Source organism: Vombatus ursinus, unplaced genomic scaffold (genome assembly GCF_900497805.2).
Source record: "Vombatus ursinus unplaced genomic scaffold, bare-nosed wombat genome assembly UNPS02014778.1, whole genome shotgun sequence".
Classification (NCBI taxonomy): domain Eukaryota; kingdom Metazoa; phylum Chordata; class Mammalia; order Diprotodontia; family Vombatidae; genus Vombatus; species Vombatus ursinus.
In genome coordinates, this window is record NW_020954556.1 from 25,382,188 (window position 1) to 25,398,493 (window position 16,306).

General features: G+C 38.2%; 2 protein-coding genes across 3 annotated transcripts in view; one reads left to right on the plus strand and one right to left on the minus strand.

The window, feature by feature from the left end:
• Positions 1–5,361, plus strand: part of RAB1A (RAB1A, member RAS oncogene family) — a 45,096-nt gene extending 39,735 nt beyond the window's left edge. Inside the window, exons 5-6 of the mRNA XM_027865418.1 lie at positions 2,839–2,970; positions 3,427–5,361. Of these exons, the coding sequence (XP_027721219.1) occupies positions 2,839–2,970; positions 3,427–3,624 (330 nt within the window). The 3' untranslated portion in view covers positions 3,625–5,361. The remainder of the gene's footprint in view (positions 1–2,838; positions 2,971–3,426) is intronic.
• Positions 5,362–6,545: 1,184 nt separating this feature from the next.
• Positions 6,546–16,306, minus strand: part of CEP68 (centrosomal protein 68) — a 45,443-nt gene continuing 35,682 nt past the window's right edge. For both annotated transcript variants that reach the window (XM_027865415.1, XM_027865416.1), the window contains exons 6-7: positions 11,506–11,661; positions 6,546–9,312 (exon numbers count right to left, since the gene is read on the minus strand). In XM_027865415.1, the coding sequence (XP_027721216.1) occupies positions 11,510–11,661 (152 nt within the window). In that variant the 3' untranslated portion in view covers positions 6,546–9,312; positions 11,506–11,509. The remainder of the gene's footprint in view (positions 9,313–11,505; positions 11,662–16,306) is intronic.

A 16,306-nucleotide genomic window follows, 5' to 3' on the forward strand; every position in this document is an offset into this window, starting at 1 on the left:
AAGAGCCTACAATTAAGGATTTTTCTGTTGAAAAAACAAGAGTAAGGTAGATTTAAATTAGAATTTTATTCAAAGTTTTTGTTAATTTTTGTTTCAACTGTAGAATTGAAGTGAATTATTTTCTAAAATTGCAATAAGGATGTAATTAAAGATAACAATTGGTATTTTAGTGGATCTGTGATCACATCAGTGTGTGTACTTAAAGTGACAAAAATCAGAGCTTTTTCCTATAAAATAACTGTCTAGACTGTATGCTTTTTGAGGGCCTTTCCAACTCAACCGCTATCTGCTTCAGTTTCCTCATCTGTAAAATGGGCATAACAATAACACCTACCTCCCAAGATTGTTGTGAGGATCAAATGAAATAATAATTATAAAGTGTGTAGCACCATTGCTGACATGTAGTAAGTACTGTTTAAATGTTAGCTATTTTAATTATTACAGATGTATGATTGTGTGTGTGTGTGTGTGTGTGTGTGTGTCTGTCTGTCTGTCTGTCTGTCTGTCTGTCTGTCTCTCTCTCTCTGTCTCCCTCTTCTGCCTTCCGATAAATCTTCCTTGGAGACTCTCCTTCTGGTGCTTTCGATACTATGTATATTCCAATAGAGCACCATTAACTGTCCATTGGTATTTCTCAGCCCTCATCCACATGATTGGCCCTTCGCTCCCTGACAGAGCCCTTTCACGAGCTCCTCTTCCCCCCCCCACCCCCCCAATGACCATGCATGTAGCTGGGGCAGTGGATAGAATTCTGAACCTAAAATCAAATGATCTTGGTCAAGTCACTTAAATGTTGTTTGCCTCAGTTTTTTCAATGTAAAATGGGGATAATTTGGGAAAATGAGATACTTTGTAAAGCACTTAGCATAGTGCCTGGCACATACTAGGTGCTATATAAATGCTAGCTATTATTATTGTCATCATCGTCATCATCATCTCTGCTCTTCAGACCGATCATCCTGCATGATTTTCAGGAACAGTGAGATTCATTTGGAGTAGAAACTAGTAAAAATCCTACTGGTATGAACAACAGGAGTGGAAATGGTCTTCCTTTTGACTCTGGCCAAAAGTTGCCACTGCTCTTAAAATGTTGTCCTTTTTTAATCTCTAAGATTTGGTGTAATGAAGGAAGTAAATTATCTTCCTTTTCCAACAAGTTTTTTATTTTGAAGATCCAGAAAATTAAGGGACATGGAATTCTCTGAGGTTAATGTGTTTATTCTTCTGTAGTACCTTTTGTGAAAACATTAAGTAATACTTAGTAAAAATAATTTATAGTACACATCAGTATCTTGTATTAGGATCTTCCTTCATCTTGCAAATCTCATATAGGCCAGAATAAGATCAGGACAACTGGAGATGGCTCTGGATCTGCTTATACTAGGTGGATAATAAATGTTGTACTATACTCTTGTTTGGTAGAAAATCCTTTGCTTTGCATTACATTTACATCAGTTGTGGTTTATCCTTTGCTTTGTATTAGATTGACATTAGCTAAGGTTTATTGTTAAGCTCAGGAAGGAACATGGGATCTGTTCTGGTAATTTCCTATTGAAACTCACCCCACTGATACAGGCCAACAACTCCTTTGTAACTTAGTTTTAGTGACTTGGCCTGGGGCACTGAGAAATTATGTGACGTCCAGAGGAAGGAAGGGAGAGCCTAGATGTGTCAGAGGCACAGAATGAACATGAATCTTCCTGACTCTAAGGCCAGTTTTCTATGTCCTGTACCATATTCTTTCTAAGCTCTTTTTCCAAATACAGTATTCGCCTGTGATAGTCCTGATACTGATGCTTTATCAGTTGAGGTATGTAGACTTAGGAATATTTTCTTGTTTATATCTGTTTCCTGGAACCTCAGAATTGGGAGGGACCTCAGGGACCTTTTTATACAAACTATGATATAGACAAGAACTCCTTCTCTGTGGCTTCACTTCATTGTCAAGGGTCGTCTAGCCTTTGCTTGCAGAGTTAGTATTACCAAAGATGCTTGTCTTCCCCTGGCGTCACACATTCTACCTATAGAGAGAGAGCTTTCCTTTTCTTAGGAAATTTTCCTTTACATAACCTAAATTATCTTCTTTGCAACTTATACACATTTTTTGGTTCTGCTTCCTTTTTTTTATCTTTCTCTATTCACCTACCCCCTCTTTTCCAGGGGACAAGAGGGAGGATTCTTTCATCTTAATGTATTCATTTTGTTATTACTCAACAAATACTAAGTACCTTCTGTTGGCAGAGCATTGTAGTAGACTACAGAGGAGATAGTGTTTAGATAACCTGGTCACCTGCGTCATGGAGCTTGTGTCCTGGTAGAAGATATATAGCTCTAGAACTCAAATACAAAATAATGCATGTACAAAAATACTGTTCTGTAAAGTCTAGCTTAAAGATAATTGTTCCCAAATGGTATAATCAGGGAAGACTTCCTGGAAGAGTTAGCATTTGAGTTGAGATTTAAAATGTTGAGGAATTTAGGGAAAGAGGGGGAGAGATCAATTCATTCCTAGAAACCATTATAGAAAAAAGGCTTGGAGGCTGCGAAAAGTAGAGTTGGGGAACAGTATTCCACTTGAGTTGGTATAGTATATACAGCAGGGTAATTTGAGGTTATGTTGGAAAGGTCCAGTTATGTCAGATTTTGGAGGGCCTTATTATGTCAAAGAGTTTGAGCTTTATGTGGTAGGGAGCCACTGAAGACTTTTGTGGAAAGAGGTAGGATTGAGGGGTGAAGGAGAAGAAACAAAGATAATGCTAAGGTTTGCAGTATAGGAAACCGAATATTTGATGTCCAGAAGTTGATTTTGACTGTATTTCTTAATGTCTGTTTTTATAGGAGTCTTTCAATAATGTAAAACAGTGGCTGCAGGAAATAGATCGTTATGCCAGTGAAAATGTCAACAAGTTATTGGTAGGGAACAAATGTGATCTGACCACAAAGAAAGTAGTAGACTACACAACAGCAAAGGTATGTCAATTTTATTCTTTAGATTTTATTGTTATAATTTTTTTTCCCCAAGTTTAGGCTTGAAAAAGTAGAACTATTCTCACTTTTAAAAATCTACTGTCATTCCTTATTTAAGTAGTCCTCTCTCTCTGAATCAAAAAACTTGAGTATTGTTAAAGGAATGTTCATTTGAATCAAAGTAAACTTGGAGAATTTAACCTAATATAATTCAAATACAGAATGATGCATGTACATAATTGCTCTGTAGAATCAAGAAAGACTTCCTGGAAGACTTAGTATTTGAGTTGAGATTTAAAATGGAAAGAATTCAGGCAAAAGAGAGGGAGAACAATTCATTTCTAGGGGGAAAGGCTTAATGTTTATTACCAATATACTTTATTATATTTTTGCTTAAAAGATGCAAATGCATATGGTGAGTGGATCTAACTTTATTCATGTCATATTTTATATTCTTAGGAATTTGCAGATTCTCTTGGAATTCCATTTTTGGAAACCAGTGCAAAGAATGCAACAAACGTAGAACAGTCTTTCATGACAATGGCGGCTGAGATTAAAAAGCGAATGGGCCCTGGAGCAACAGCTGGGGGTGCAGAGAAATCCAATGTTAAAATTCAGAGCACTCCAGTCAAGCAGTCTAGTGGAGGTTGCTGCTAAAATCTGCCTCCCTTCTTTTCTCACAACAATGAATTTGCAATCTGAACCCAAGTGAAAAAAAAAAAACAAAAAACAAAAAAAAACCACACAAAAAAAACAAAATTGCCTGAATTGTACTGTATGTAGCTGCACTACAACAGATTCTTACCGTCTCCACAAAGGTCAGAGATTGCGAATGGTCAATACTGACTTTTTTTTTATTCCCTTGACTCAAGACAGCTAACTTCATTTTCAGAACTGTTTTAAACCTTTGTGTGCTGGTTTATAAAATAATGTGTGTAATCCTTGTTGCTTTCCTGATACCAGACTGTTTTCCGTGGTTGGTTAGAATATATTTTGTTTTGATGTTTATATTGGCATGTTTAGATGTCGGGTTTAGTCTTCTGAAGATGAAGTTCAGCCATTTTGTATCAAACAGCACAACAGTGTCTGTCACTTTCCATGCATAAAAGTTTAGTGAGATGTTATATGTAAGATCTGATTTGCTAGTTCTTTCTTGTAGAGTTATAAATGGAAAGATTACACTATCTGATTACTAGTTTCTTCATACTCTGCATATAATTTGTGGCTGCAGAATATTGTAATTTGTTGCACAATATGTAACAAACAACTGAAGAAATGTTTAATAAATATTGTACTTATTGGAAGTAATATCAAACTGTATGGTGATAAGTATTGTCTTAATTCTTATGGTTAAGGGGAAATATAGGCTTGCATTGTGCTCAAAACATAGCCATTTATGTTCAACCAGGGCACTTTAGACCTATTTTAGAATAGCAACAACAATGCTTCCCAGCTAATATACCTGATAAATGATGCAACAGTGCAGGCATGTATACTGTACAGGGATTTAGCAGATTTGGTTTGGAGGGAGGTTAAAGTGGTATTTATGAAAATCAAGTACATTTTGAATGTACAATATTTAGTCAATTATCTCTTATCTTTAGAACCATTTTTAAATGGCTTTATTTAGAAATGCTTTTGTTAATTCATCTGTAGTAGAGATGGAAAATTGTATCTTTTTCCTAACTTGTGAATGATCAGACTAACAATTCAAGCTGATGTAATTTAGCCAGTATGTGCTTTTTTTATATACTGTTACTTCCATATTCTGAATCAATACCGTTTCAACTTTATTAAATAAGTTTAGCGTACTATCTTCAATAATTATTCTGCCCTCCATAAACTGTAGCTATACGACTTGTGTTGGGGAAAAGTTAAAACACTGAAGAAGCTTGGGAGTAGGTTTTTCTCTCACTTGATAATAACCCTTACCTGAAAAATGATACCCCTAAAAATGAGTTAAAACCATTTGTGGCTGGGTGGAAATGATGATAAGAAGTTATTTGCCTGGGTGGATTTTTGCACCCACATGAACATGTAAGTCTCAAGAAGATCTTGGGTTTTTTTGAGTTGGGTTCTGAATCTTTGTTTTCCCCTAAACACTTTCATTGAAGATTTTCCCCTTATTGTTTGTTTAAATATATGCTACAGTAGCCAAAACACTGTACACAAACACATCCTATGGTGAAGTCTTTAAACTTAATTCAGGGGTTAAAATACAAGTAAAAGCAACCCTTAAAATATTTTTTATTTTATTTTCACTAAACAGGCAATCGTAATACATGGTACAAAAATAAGTGGGTAAGATTATTGTAAAATGAATGAACAGAATAAATATACAATTGAATTTTCCATCTATGAGAATTTCACAATAAAATCATAGTTTACTTTGTATTTTAGATGTGCTTATTGAGAATCTATTCATACTACATAAGGCAACTGATCAGTTCCTGAAAAGTCACAGACAGTACTTGGGTAATTTAAAAAAAAAAACACCTTTAAATAGCTATGTTTGCCTTAAAACAGTATAAAACACAACTTTCAGAAAGAAACACTTGAAAAATAATTGAATAAAACACAAACTTTGGATTCTGAAGCAGAATTTGATTACATACAGTAATTAGGTTGCTCAAGCCATTATTCTTGATGCACTAGCAGAGTTTCCACAAAATTTACATGTTTACTGAATAATCTGGAAAAGACATTCAAGACAAGGAAAATCATGTTGCCCTTCATTATGCCTGTTTGGGGGTGAGTCTTTAGTTAAATGGGGAAAAAACATTGCCTTCTGCCCTCATCTTTAAAAACAAGTTATTTAATGTGGGGCTATGGGCTTTATCGTGGCTAGATGTTGGGGATTATAAAGTACAGGTCAGAAACAGTTCTTTGAAGAAAATGGAGATCTTTGTGAGGTGGAAGCCATTCTTAGTCTGAGCCTCCTTGACCTTGTGTTGAAATTTCATTTATTAGGAGTAATGTTGACTTTGTATGCTTAGTAACAGACTACCTTTTAACATTTTTTGTGCTGCTTTATGCTTGGCAAGTGCTTTCAGAAACATGCTCATAAGCAACTGTACATTAACATCTTTCATTTCTAGATGAGAGGCTCAGAGAAAAGTTCACCTGCACATGGTCATATATAGCTAGTCACTTGTAGAACAGAGACTCTCCTGACTTAGTCCAGTGTTCCTTCTACCATTCGAGATTATGCCTGTTGATATTTACAGAGGAACATTGAGATATTTCTAATAGGGACATGGGACTTAATAAAACTTGTTTTCAAAAGTTTGTAATGCACAACATTTCCTGTCTGTCCTGATTTCAGGAACTTTTGCCTAGGTAGATTTAATTTCAGTGATTAAAGCTCCCCAGAGTTCTTAGATTGGCCTACCTTTTAACATTACTGAATGACTGCTAAGCCAAAATTATTTTCTTTTTCTTAAAACAGTGCCTAAAGAACAGTGGTTACAGGGGCCAGCTATGTGGTGCTGTAGATAGATAGAGCTCCAGCCTTCGAGTCAGGAGGACCCGAGTTCAAATCTGGCCTGAGACATTTGAAACTTAGTAGCTGTGTGACCCTGGTCAAGTCACTTAACCCCGATTGCCTCATTCCCCCCCCCCCCGCCAATAAAAAAAAAAGAATAGTGGCTATCGACTTGGCTACTGGCTTTCTCAGCCAGCTATAAAGCAACTTCCACAGATAGTGTGGTGTTTTGCTACTCACTGGAAAAAGAATTTGAATGCTAGTATCTTAAAAAATCTTTTGTATGATGTAGAGTTGGAGTGTCACTTATAGAAAAAGGGTTTCTCCCATCAATGTTCTGTGGAACTTCCCTTTCCTAAGTCGTGTAAATCTAGTACTAAATTTCAGGAGGCACCATGAGTGTAGATTTCCATTTTCTGCTGTCACTTGTTATATAGTACTGAGTAGCTTCTTTCTACAGGATGTTCTTCTGATACAGCTGACACATGTACAGATTCCTATTTTAAAATCAGTCCAAATGTGGCAAACTAGTATTTCTCTTCCTTTAAGGATTACTGTGTATTTGGGGGCAAAATATGAAGTGTCTGTGATTTCACTAGTATTAGACATCCCTTTCACTAATACTGATCACAACCAGTCTATGACTCAGTTCAGTGCTTCCCAACTTTCTCGTCCCAAGACCTTTTATAATTAAAAACTGAGGACCCTCATATTTCTAATTTAGAAATTAAACTGTATTATGAAAAATATTTTTGACCTCCTGTAACCTGTCTCATTTTTCCCTGACCACACTCTGAGAAGCCGTTGACTGGTTTTTTTACACAGTGCTTTACAGACATTTTCATTTGAACATCACAGTATATCTCATGAGATGCCTACTATAGGCATTCACACATTATCATAGAGGAAGCAGGTGAAGTGATTGGCCCATAGTCACATTGCTAGTGGCAGGATTAAGCCTTGTTTTTCTAACTCCAAGCCCAGCATTCTTTCTCTCCTATACCAACTGTCTCTATAGGACAGTTTTTTTTTTGAAGGGGAGGGGAAGTGTTTCCAGAACAACAATTTCATTTGTATATAGAACTTCCAATATGTTGACTCCCTCCATCAATGCAGACCAGTAACTCCTCCAGTCTTAGTGACAGTCTTAGTGAACTGCCTGAAGGCTAGGCCAGGGCAGGGTAGGGCACTGCATGATTTAGGTCACAACTGCCCAGGATCAGAGTCACATATTGTCAGGAAGAGAACTTGAACCAGGGTCGTCTTTACTCTAGCCTTCTGTCGATAGTGTATATTATTAATTTAATTAACAACACATCTAGAGACATTTCATTTTGTGTTTTAACTGGTCTTAAGTCTTAGAGGATTATTTCCTCCCCATAAACATTTTACCATCTAACTTAGAATTCCTTGTAACAGACTAGGCAGGAATTACCTCTTTGTAATGCATGACCAACAATCTGAAATGGCTGGAATTGGCTAGAACATATAGGTAAGCAATTTACATTTTGTATATCCCAGAACATTACTATAATCTAGCTTCAAAGAGGTTTTATACCACTTTAATGGGGCTTGCAATTTTCTTTCGCTACAGTTGAATGTTTAGAAATACGTACCTCACGGTTAACCTCAGAAAATAATTAAATCTACAGCCGACCTATCCCATCCTTCATAAATGTAACTGGCTTTTCTTTATAAAGCAACATATTCAAATCTAAAAGTATTCCCCAAAACCCCTAAGGGCTTTTTTCTAATGCTCTACTACCAAACACCCTTTTCTCAATTCTTAGTTATTAGGATTTTTATATTCTACCTACTTTCCTCTTTTATCTTCTTTCATTCATGACCTGAGAGAATTCAGTTTGTGAAAATGGAGTTTTATGTTCTGCAGGCCGATAGTTAGCATCACTTTTCTAAAAAGGTATAGAATTATTTAATTGGTTAAATTACACTTCCACTTTAAGGTGGTAAGGAGACTCCATCTTCTTTTTCTAGTGCTTTTGCTAAGGGTAGAGGTACACTTAGAACCTAAACTTCGAGGAATACTGTAAGTTACCCAAGAGATGGGCATAAAAATCACATCAAATCATCCATTTGATAAGAATCTGAAGTGCCTTCAGTAACAGGCATTTAATGTTTTTTACTGAGGTACCATCTTTTCAATTCAACAGAGAAGACAATTGTCCTCAGCAAGAAAACTAGTGTTACTATCTCCCCAACATTTCAATGGGCTGTATTCATTTTCATCAGCAGGTCAAGTGTTAATGCCTTTCTTGTTGTAAACATGCAAAATGAGGTTTCCCAAACAAGATTTGATTTTCCCAAATGAGGTTTCTTTGTGGAAAGATCAAAAGCCTCTGGCCAATGATACCTCTTAGTTCCCAGTTTGGAAGCAAAGTATTTTCAATGTCATATTTCTAGCCTTCTGTGGACACTTAAATAAAACAGGTGATGCAAACAGGTTCTTGAGACAACTGTCTGGCTATGAGAACTGTTGCCATTCCATTTTTAAGCGGACAAACTTGTCACACTATTTTCTATTAAGAACTAAGAAGCTGAGTGGCTTGGCAATCCCCATAGAGTCGCTGGAAGCACCATTTGAGAAAACCTTGGTCTGGAAGGCATCTGCTTTTCCCTTTTATGGGTTCTAATTAGAAGATTCATTTTTTCAATAATAATTGAAGTAGCTTTCCACTTCACACACGAGAAATTCATTTAGAGCCAGTAGGTCAGTGCTGTGGTTCTCTGCTACATCAGTATGATCTGGCAAAAAATCACTTTTGCTGGGCTTCCAGCAAATTCTTGTTTTTCCAAACAACCAGGTTTGGGCTGGCAGATTCCAACACTGCTTGAGATGTTACCTGAAATAGAAAGAAGGCCATGTGTTACAGGCAGGAATGGGCCAGCAAAGAAAAACAGAATTCAAGAATTATGTGCATCCTTAGCCAGGCCAGGGTGACTTTAGTAGTTTGAATTTAGGCACAGTAGAGCTTTATTTTAGATAAGAAAGGACCTTAAAAGACCATCCTACCTTTTGTTTTTATCAATGAGGGATTTAAGGATCCAAGGGATTAACTGCCTTGCCTAAAGTCACACACAGAAAGTGACTGAGCTGGTACTGGAACTGGGATTTGGGGATTCCTAATTCATGTTTCTTAAGCCATTCTATGAATACACAGTATGAACCCTTGCAGAGACTGCTTCTTTGACCTGGGTACAAGGAGCATCCCATTCAGCAGAGGGACCATTCTGGAAGAGAATGTCGTGCTGAATCAGCAGCCTCGTCCATTTCTTAAACCCTTCCTGAGATAGTAGGGATAAGCAACGACAGTGAACAGCCTTTGGATGGTGGCAACCACTTAGCTGGCATGTGCCCCTGCCAAGGTCCTTGCCCTGCAGTTCCTTACCAGTTACCTCACCTTTCCGCTCAGATCAAAAGGTGGAATTGTTTCTTCTTCTTAAAAAGAATGGAGAAACTACCCCCTTACTTCCTTTTTTAAAGTCAGGGTAGGAGGACTGGGATGGAAAACAGGTTCATCAGAGCCTGAGTGGGAGGCAGGAGAGAATAAAACTTGAGACACTGAGCCCCTATTGGTTATAAGGGGTTAGCTATGGCATACAGAGAAAAGATACTGGGGTTAAATTTGTTTTAAGTTTCTTAAAATGCAAATGGGAAAAGCTGGAGGTTTCATAGAAGACAAAGACTGGTACCCGGGTTAGGGGAGACAAAACAGAGAGAGATCTTGCTTCTCAATTAGTATTGCTGCAGAGATGTACTATTAGGTTATCTTTCTCTAAGCTAACAGAAATGATTCATTTCAAGCAAATGAACAGTCACTAGTGAGCTGACTGCTATCCATGATTATAACAACAGAGGACAGAGGGCCAGCCTTAGAGTCAAGAAAGCAAAGACATGGGTTCCAGCCATGACTGAGACACACTGGCTCTACAACCATGTGGATAAGTCACTATGATTTTCCATATGTGCATATCCCTCCTCAGAACCCAGCTCCAAACTACCTTTCCAACTGTATTATGTATACAAATCCTCTTTCTCTCGCATGTTACAGTCCAGCCAAACTGGCCTTCTTGCTGTTCCTCACACAACACTCCACTCTCCATCTCCATTTCTTTGCAATAGTTGTCCTCCATGCTGGTATGCACACTGTCCTCCCCACTGCCCTGGAATCTCTTGTTTCCTTCAAAACTCATCTTAATCCCTTGTTTCCTTCAAAACTCAGCTTGGTGGTCACCTACATGAAGTCTTCACTGATTTCCTGGCTGCAGGAGCCCTCTCCCCAAACTACCTTGTATTTATTTTGTATACATGTAACATATGTGCATATATAGAATATATATATATATATACTTAGATAACATATAACACACATTTAACACATATAGTAAATATAATTATGATGTTATAATTACATAATATATATCATAAAAATATGACAATGTATTAAGCGTAACAAACACACATACTAAATATGTTTCTTCCAAGAGAACATAAGTGACTTGAGGGTTGTATCCCTAGAGCCTGGCATATAGAAGGAATATTAGTAAGTGCTTATTGATTGATCTGATTCAATCTTCATTGGTAATGTCAATCTCTACACTAATGAAATCAAAGCCCCAATATTAATAACAGTTCATGTTTACATAGTGCTTTAAGGTTTGCAAATCACTTCATAGACATCATTTCACTGGAACTGAAAAGTGCTTGGAGAAGTTTGAACCCAAATTTTTTTGACTTCAAGCCCTGCACTCTGCCCACTGTGACAGAGCAGGGCACCACCCTGCCTTCTAAAAATGGTCTGCTTGGGTCCCCTTCTCCTCCTCTCTCATTCCCGTCCCCCTCCAATTGGCAACTTTTATATTGTTTTATCTTCTCTCAGTTTTCTATCATTTTTAACCTATCACAACTCTGAGCTCAGCCAGTTTTAAGGACCACGGCAGACATATTTTCATTCTACAGATATATATTAATAACCACAAGTGTTTCTGAAGAAAGAACAGAGAAATTTCCTTGTTCTCCCCACTGCTTTGCTTACCTGGTTATATCCTTTCACATGTAGCTGGCTTGCTGTCTGGGCCAGAAGCCCTGGCCATCATGTCTAGAGCTGCTAAGACTGAGTCATACAGGCGTTCTGCATGGTCCTCCAGCTCACTGGATTGCCTTGCAATCAACCCAAGGACATCCTTTAAAACTAACAAGGAGGGAACAAAGTAATTAGCACCCAGAATGTGCAAGTGCTATCTTAGAAATAAGAAAAAAAAGCATACCATTGGATCCTATAAAAATATTTTTCCCCATCAAGATGACAATCCTTGGTTCAAAGATACAGTCTTACTAATTTACTATTAAAAGCCCAGTGTACTAATGCCCAGAAACTGATAGGTGATTTTTCAAAACCTTTTGGTTCACATCACAAAATCCATTAGAGTTGGAAGGGACTTTAGAAGTCATACAGTTCAGCCCCTTCATTTTGCAGGTGGCAAAACAGGCCCTGAGAGGTTGATTTTTTTTCAATGACTTGCCCTAGATCACACCACCATGACTCAGCCGCCTTCTCCCACTACAAGTTACCTCAAATTAAAGCTACAAGTTAGCTCGTGTAACAGTCTTTGGGTTCAAATAATTGGGCAGCATGGTAGCAAAGTGTAAAGAATGAGGAATGGCTGGTCTAGGCCCTTCCCAGAAATGCAGGTTGCAGGAAAAACTCACTGTTGGAAATGGAGAAGGGGCTGGCAGCAGGAGGAGACGTTAGAGTCATGGTGGTGAGGTCTAGGGCAAGTCACTGAAAAAAAAAATCAACCTCTCAGGGTCTGTTTCCTCCTGCAAAATGAAGAGGCTGAACTAGATGACTTCTAAAGTCCCTTCCAACTCTAAATTAATGACCTTATAATATTAGTAAGTAGGAACAATGATACGGAATTATGGAGAAAAGCATCATACGAATGAACACACAAACCTTGGTGTTTAGACAAAGTACACAAATCACTAGATAGGGAACTAGGATCAGGATTCCAAGCCCCAGTATTTACTGACAGGGCAAGTCACTTAATCTCTTGGACCTTAATCTCCTCCTTGATGGCTCTTGGCCCTGGAGGCTGAGGGAGGGCAGCTGTGGGAAACAGCTGGGATGGGACCCTGACGTGAAAGCTCTCACTTCCAAGCTCTGTGAGCCCCTGGTATATGAGGGTCAACAGCAGTCAAAAGCCCTCATGTCCCTCATTCAAAGAAACTTTACAATTTTTATTTTGTTCGCAAAGCAGACAAAAATCCAAGCTGGTGGGGGTGTGGAAAGACAGGGAAGGTTAACCTCTCCATTTGTATTCTCAGGCCACCACCTTTAATTTTAGAGCCAGCAGGCACTCCTTCCTTCCCCTGAGCGGAAGGGCAGGATGCTCATGGCCCTGATTACAGCAGCACATAAGTGCCTTCCTTTTCTTTGTAATATTTGCAGCCATTGTTGGAAACAAAGATCATCTCATTCCCTGGGCCTTTATCAGTCCTGCTAGTCCTCTCTCTAGCTTCCTGCCACAGCTACAACATCTGCCAGCAGAGGAAGAGGAAACCACTGATCCGCAGACAATGCTGATGAGATGAAACGAAGGAGGACCAGAGGCTGGAGATCAGCTTCTGGAGGAAGCCACACCAGTCCAGCATCATCAGGGCAAAGTCAAGTCTTACAAGAGAGCTGTTGAGGCACCGTGACCTGACGAGTAGCCCAAAAAAGAGGAAAGTAACTTCAAATGTGATTAAAGCAGGTTTCCCCTTATGCACGTGTAGCAGATCTTTGGCTCTAAATGGAGCAGATTTAGAATAAGAAGAGATCTTTGGGTCAGTAGATGAGATCACGGAGAGAGGCTGGGAGACTTGCCCAGGCTCACAGGATCCAGACCCACATCTTCCCGATTCCAACAAAGACAACTCTGTCTTCTCACACTATTTCTTTGAAACTGTGTAGTTATTTTCTTTTTCTGAACCTCAAGTTTACTTTGAGGTTATGACCTCCTTCTAAGCACCTTAAATTCTCATGAAAATACTTAGGGGGAGGAAGGGAAAAAGGCTTGGGTTGGGAATCAAAAGAATGTATAACTCAATAGAATTCCATTTCCCAGTGTAAATTCAGGGAATAACTTCAAAAAATTCTTAGTTTTGGCTTTGGTAAGTAGCAGTGTCCAAATCTTCATATAAAAAGGTAACTAAAAAGGATTTGGAAGCAGTCAAGTTGTCTAAGTACCATGTGAAAAATAATGTACATTTTAGTGGTTTCAGGCACTGTGAAACGCAGAGTGAGGTCAGAAAATGAAAATAACTTTTATTAATTTTTTTTAAGGCAACTGGGGTTAAGTGACTTGCCCAGGGTCACATAGCTAGTGAGTGTCAAGTGTTTGGTCTGAGGCTGGATTTGAACTCAGGTCCTCCTGACTTCAGGGCCAGTGTTCTATCCACTGCGTCACTTAGCTGCCCCCCAAAACCACTTTTATAGCTAAACCAAAATCACATAATCAGTTAGATGGGACCTCAGAGGGAATCTACTCTCACCCACACATGCTCTTCCTGTGCCTGGACATTAACCTTTTCTTAATGGAAGCTAAGATCATATTAGTCGTTGTTTTTGTTTATATCATCTGATGATTCTCTCTGAAATTGAAATCAGTCCAATAAAATACTGAGTTCTTTCTTCAGATAAATTGCAATCTAGCTATGCTTCCCCCATTTTGCACTTATTATTTTTAAGCCCAAATGTAACACTACTGAATTGTAAGCCCAAATGTAAGACTATTGAATTCTTTCTTGGTGAATTCAGCCCAACATCCTAGGCTATAGTGTAAAAGCCTAGTAAATCAGAAGCAGGCACAGCAAGTTAGATTTGCATGTTTTACAAAACTGGAAGGATTTTGAGAGCTAATACAATGGAAGGTAAGTCAAGATCCAAGAAGATTTTGACAGCCTATAGTCTCACCATGGAACAAGCATCAGGCCTCATGGTCTTCTCACCCTAAAACACTGCTCTGCTATGGCAGCCCCTTTCTTCCACAGGTAAGTTCCTCCTTGGGCTCGTATTTTGGGGAGGGGCCCAGGTTGGCCCAACTTTCATTTCCTTCCTGGCTGTATGTGTAACTTTGCTTTAAATTTTAAATTTATTTATTTTTAGTTTGCAATATTCATTTCCACAAGATTTTGAGTTCCAAATTTTCTCCCCATCTCTCCCCTCCCCTTGCCCCAAGACAGTATGCATTCTGATTGCACCTTCCCCGAATATACCCTCCCTTCTCTTATCTCCTTCCCCTTCTATTTTCCTGTAGGGTAGATAGATTTCTATACCCCATTGCCTGTGTATCTTATTTTCCAGTTGCATGTAAAAACATTTTTTACCATTTGTTTTTAAAACTCTGAATTCCAAATTCTCTCCCTTCCTCCCTCCCCACCCACCCTCATTGAGAAGGCAAGCAATATAGGTTATACATGTGTAGTCATGCAAAACACTGCCATAAAAGTCATGCTGTGAAAGACTAACTCTATTTCCCTTTATCTTACCCCCTCCCCCTATCTACCTCCCTTTCATCATCCCCCTCTCTCTTATCCCCTTCCTCCCTATTTTCCTGTAGGGTAAGATAGATTTCCATACCCAATCGAGTGTGTATGCTATTTCCTTAAACCAAATCCAATGAGAGTAAGATTCACTCATTCCCTCTCATCTTCCCCCACTTCCCTTCCACTGTAAAAGCTTTTTCTTGTCTGTTTTATGTGAGATACTTTACCCCATTCTACCTTTCCCTTTCTCCTTCTCCCAGTATACCTCTCTCATCCCTTAATTTTATTTTTTAGATATTATCCCTTCATATTTAGCTCACTCTGTGCCCTCTGTCTATATATTCCCTCCAACTATCCTAATAATGAGAAAGGTCTCATGAGTCACAAATATCATCTTTCCATGCAGGAATGTAAACAGTTCAACTTTAGTAAGTCCCTTATGATTTCCCTTTCCTGTTTACCTTTTCATGCTTCTCTTGAGTCTTGTATTTGAAAGTCATATTTTCTATTCAGCTCTGGTCTTTTCATAAAGAATGCTTTAAAGTCCTCTATTTCATTGAATTTCCATTTTTTCCTCTAAAGGATTATACCCAGTTTGCTGGGTAGGTGATTCTTGGTTGTAATCCTATCTCCTTTGCCCTCCAGAATATTATATTCCATGCCCTGCAGTCCCTTAATGTAGAAGCTGCTAAATCTTGTGTTACCCTGATTGTGTTTCCACAATACTTGAATTGGTTTTTTTCTGGCTGCTTGCAATATTTTCTCCTTGACCTGGGAATTCTGGAATTTGGCTATAATATTCCTAAGATTTTCCTTTTGGGATCTCTTTCAGGAGGTGATTGGTGGATTCTTTCAATTTCTATTTTACCCTCTGGTTCTAGGATATCAGGGTAGCTTTCCAACATAATTTCTTGAAAGATGATGTCTAGGCTCTTTTTTTGGTCATGGCAGTCAAATCAGGTAGTTGATCAGGTAGTCCAATAATTTTTAAATTCTCTCTCCTGGATCAGGTCAGTTGTTTTTCCAATGAGACATTTCATATTGTCTTCTATTTTTTCATTCTTTTGGTTTTGTTTTACAATTTCATGATTTCTCATTAAGTCATTAGCTTCCATTTGCTCCATTCTAATTTTTAAGTAAATATTTTCTTCAACGAGCTTTTGGATTTCCTTTTCCATTTGGCCAATTCTGCTTTTTAAGGCATTCTTCTCCTCACTGGCTTTTTGGACCTCTTTTGCCATTTGGTCTAGCCTATTTTTTAAGGTGCTATTTTCTTCAGTATTCTTTCGGGGGGTCTCCTTTAGCAA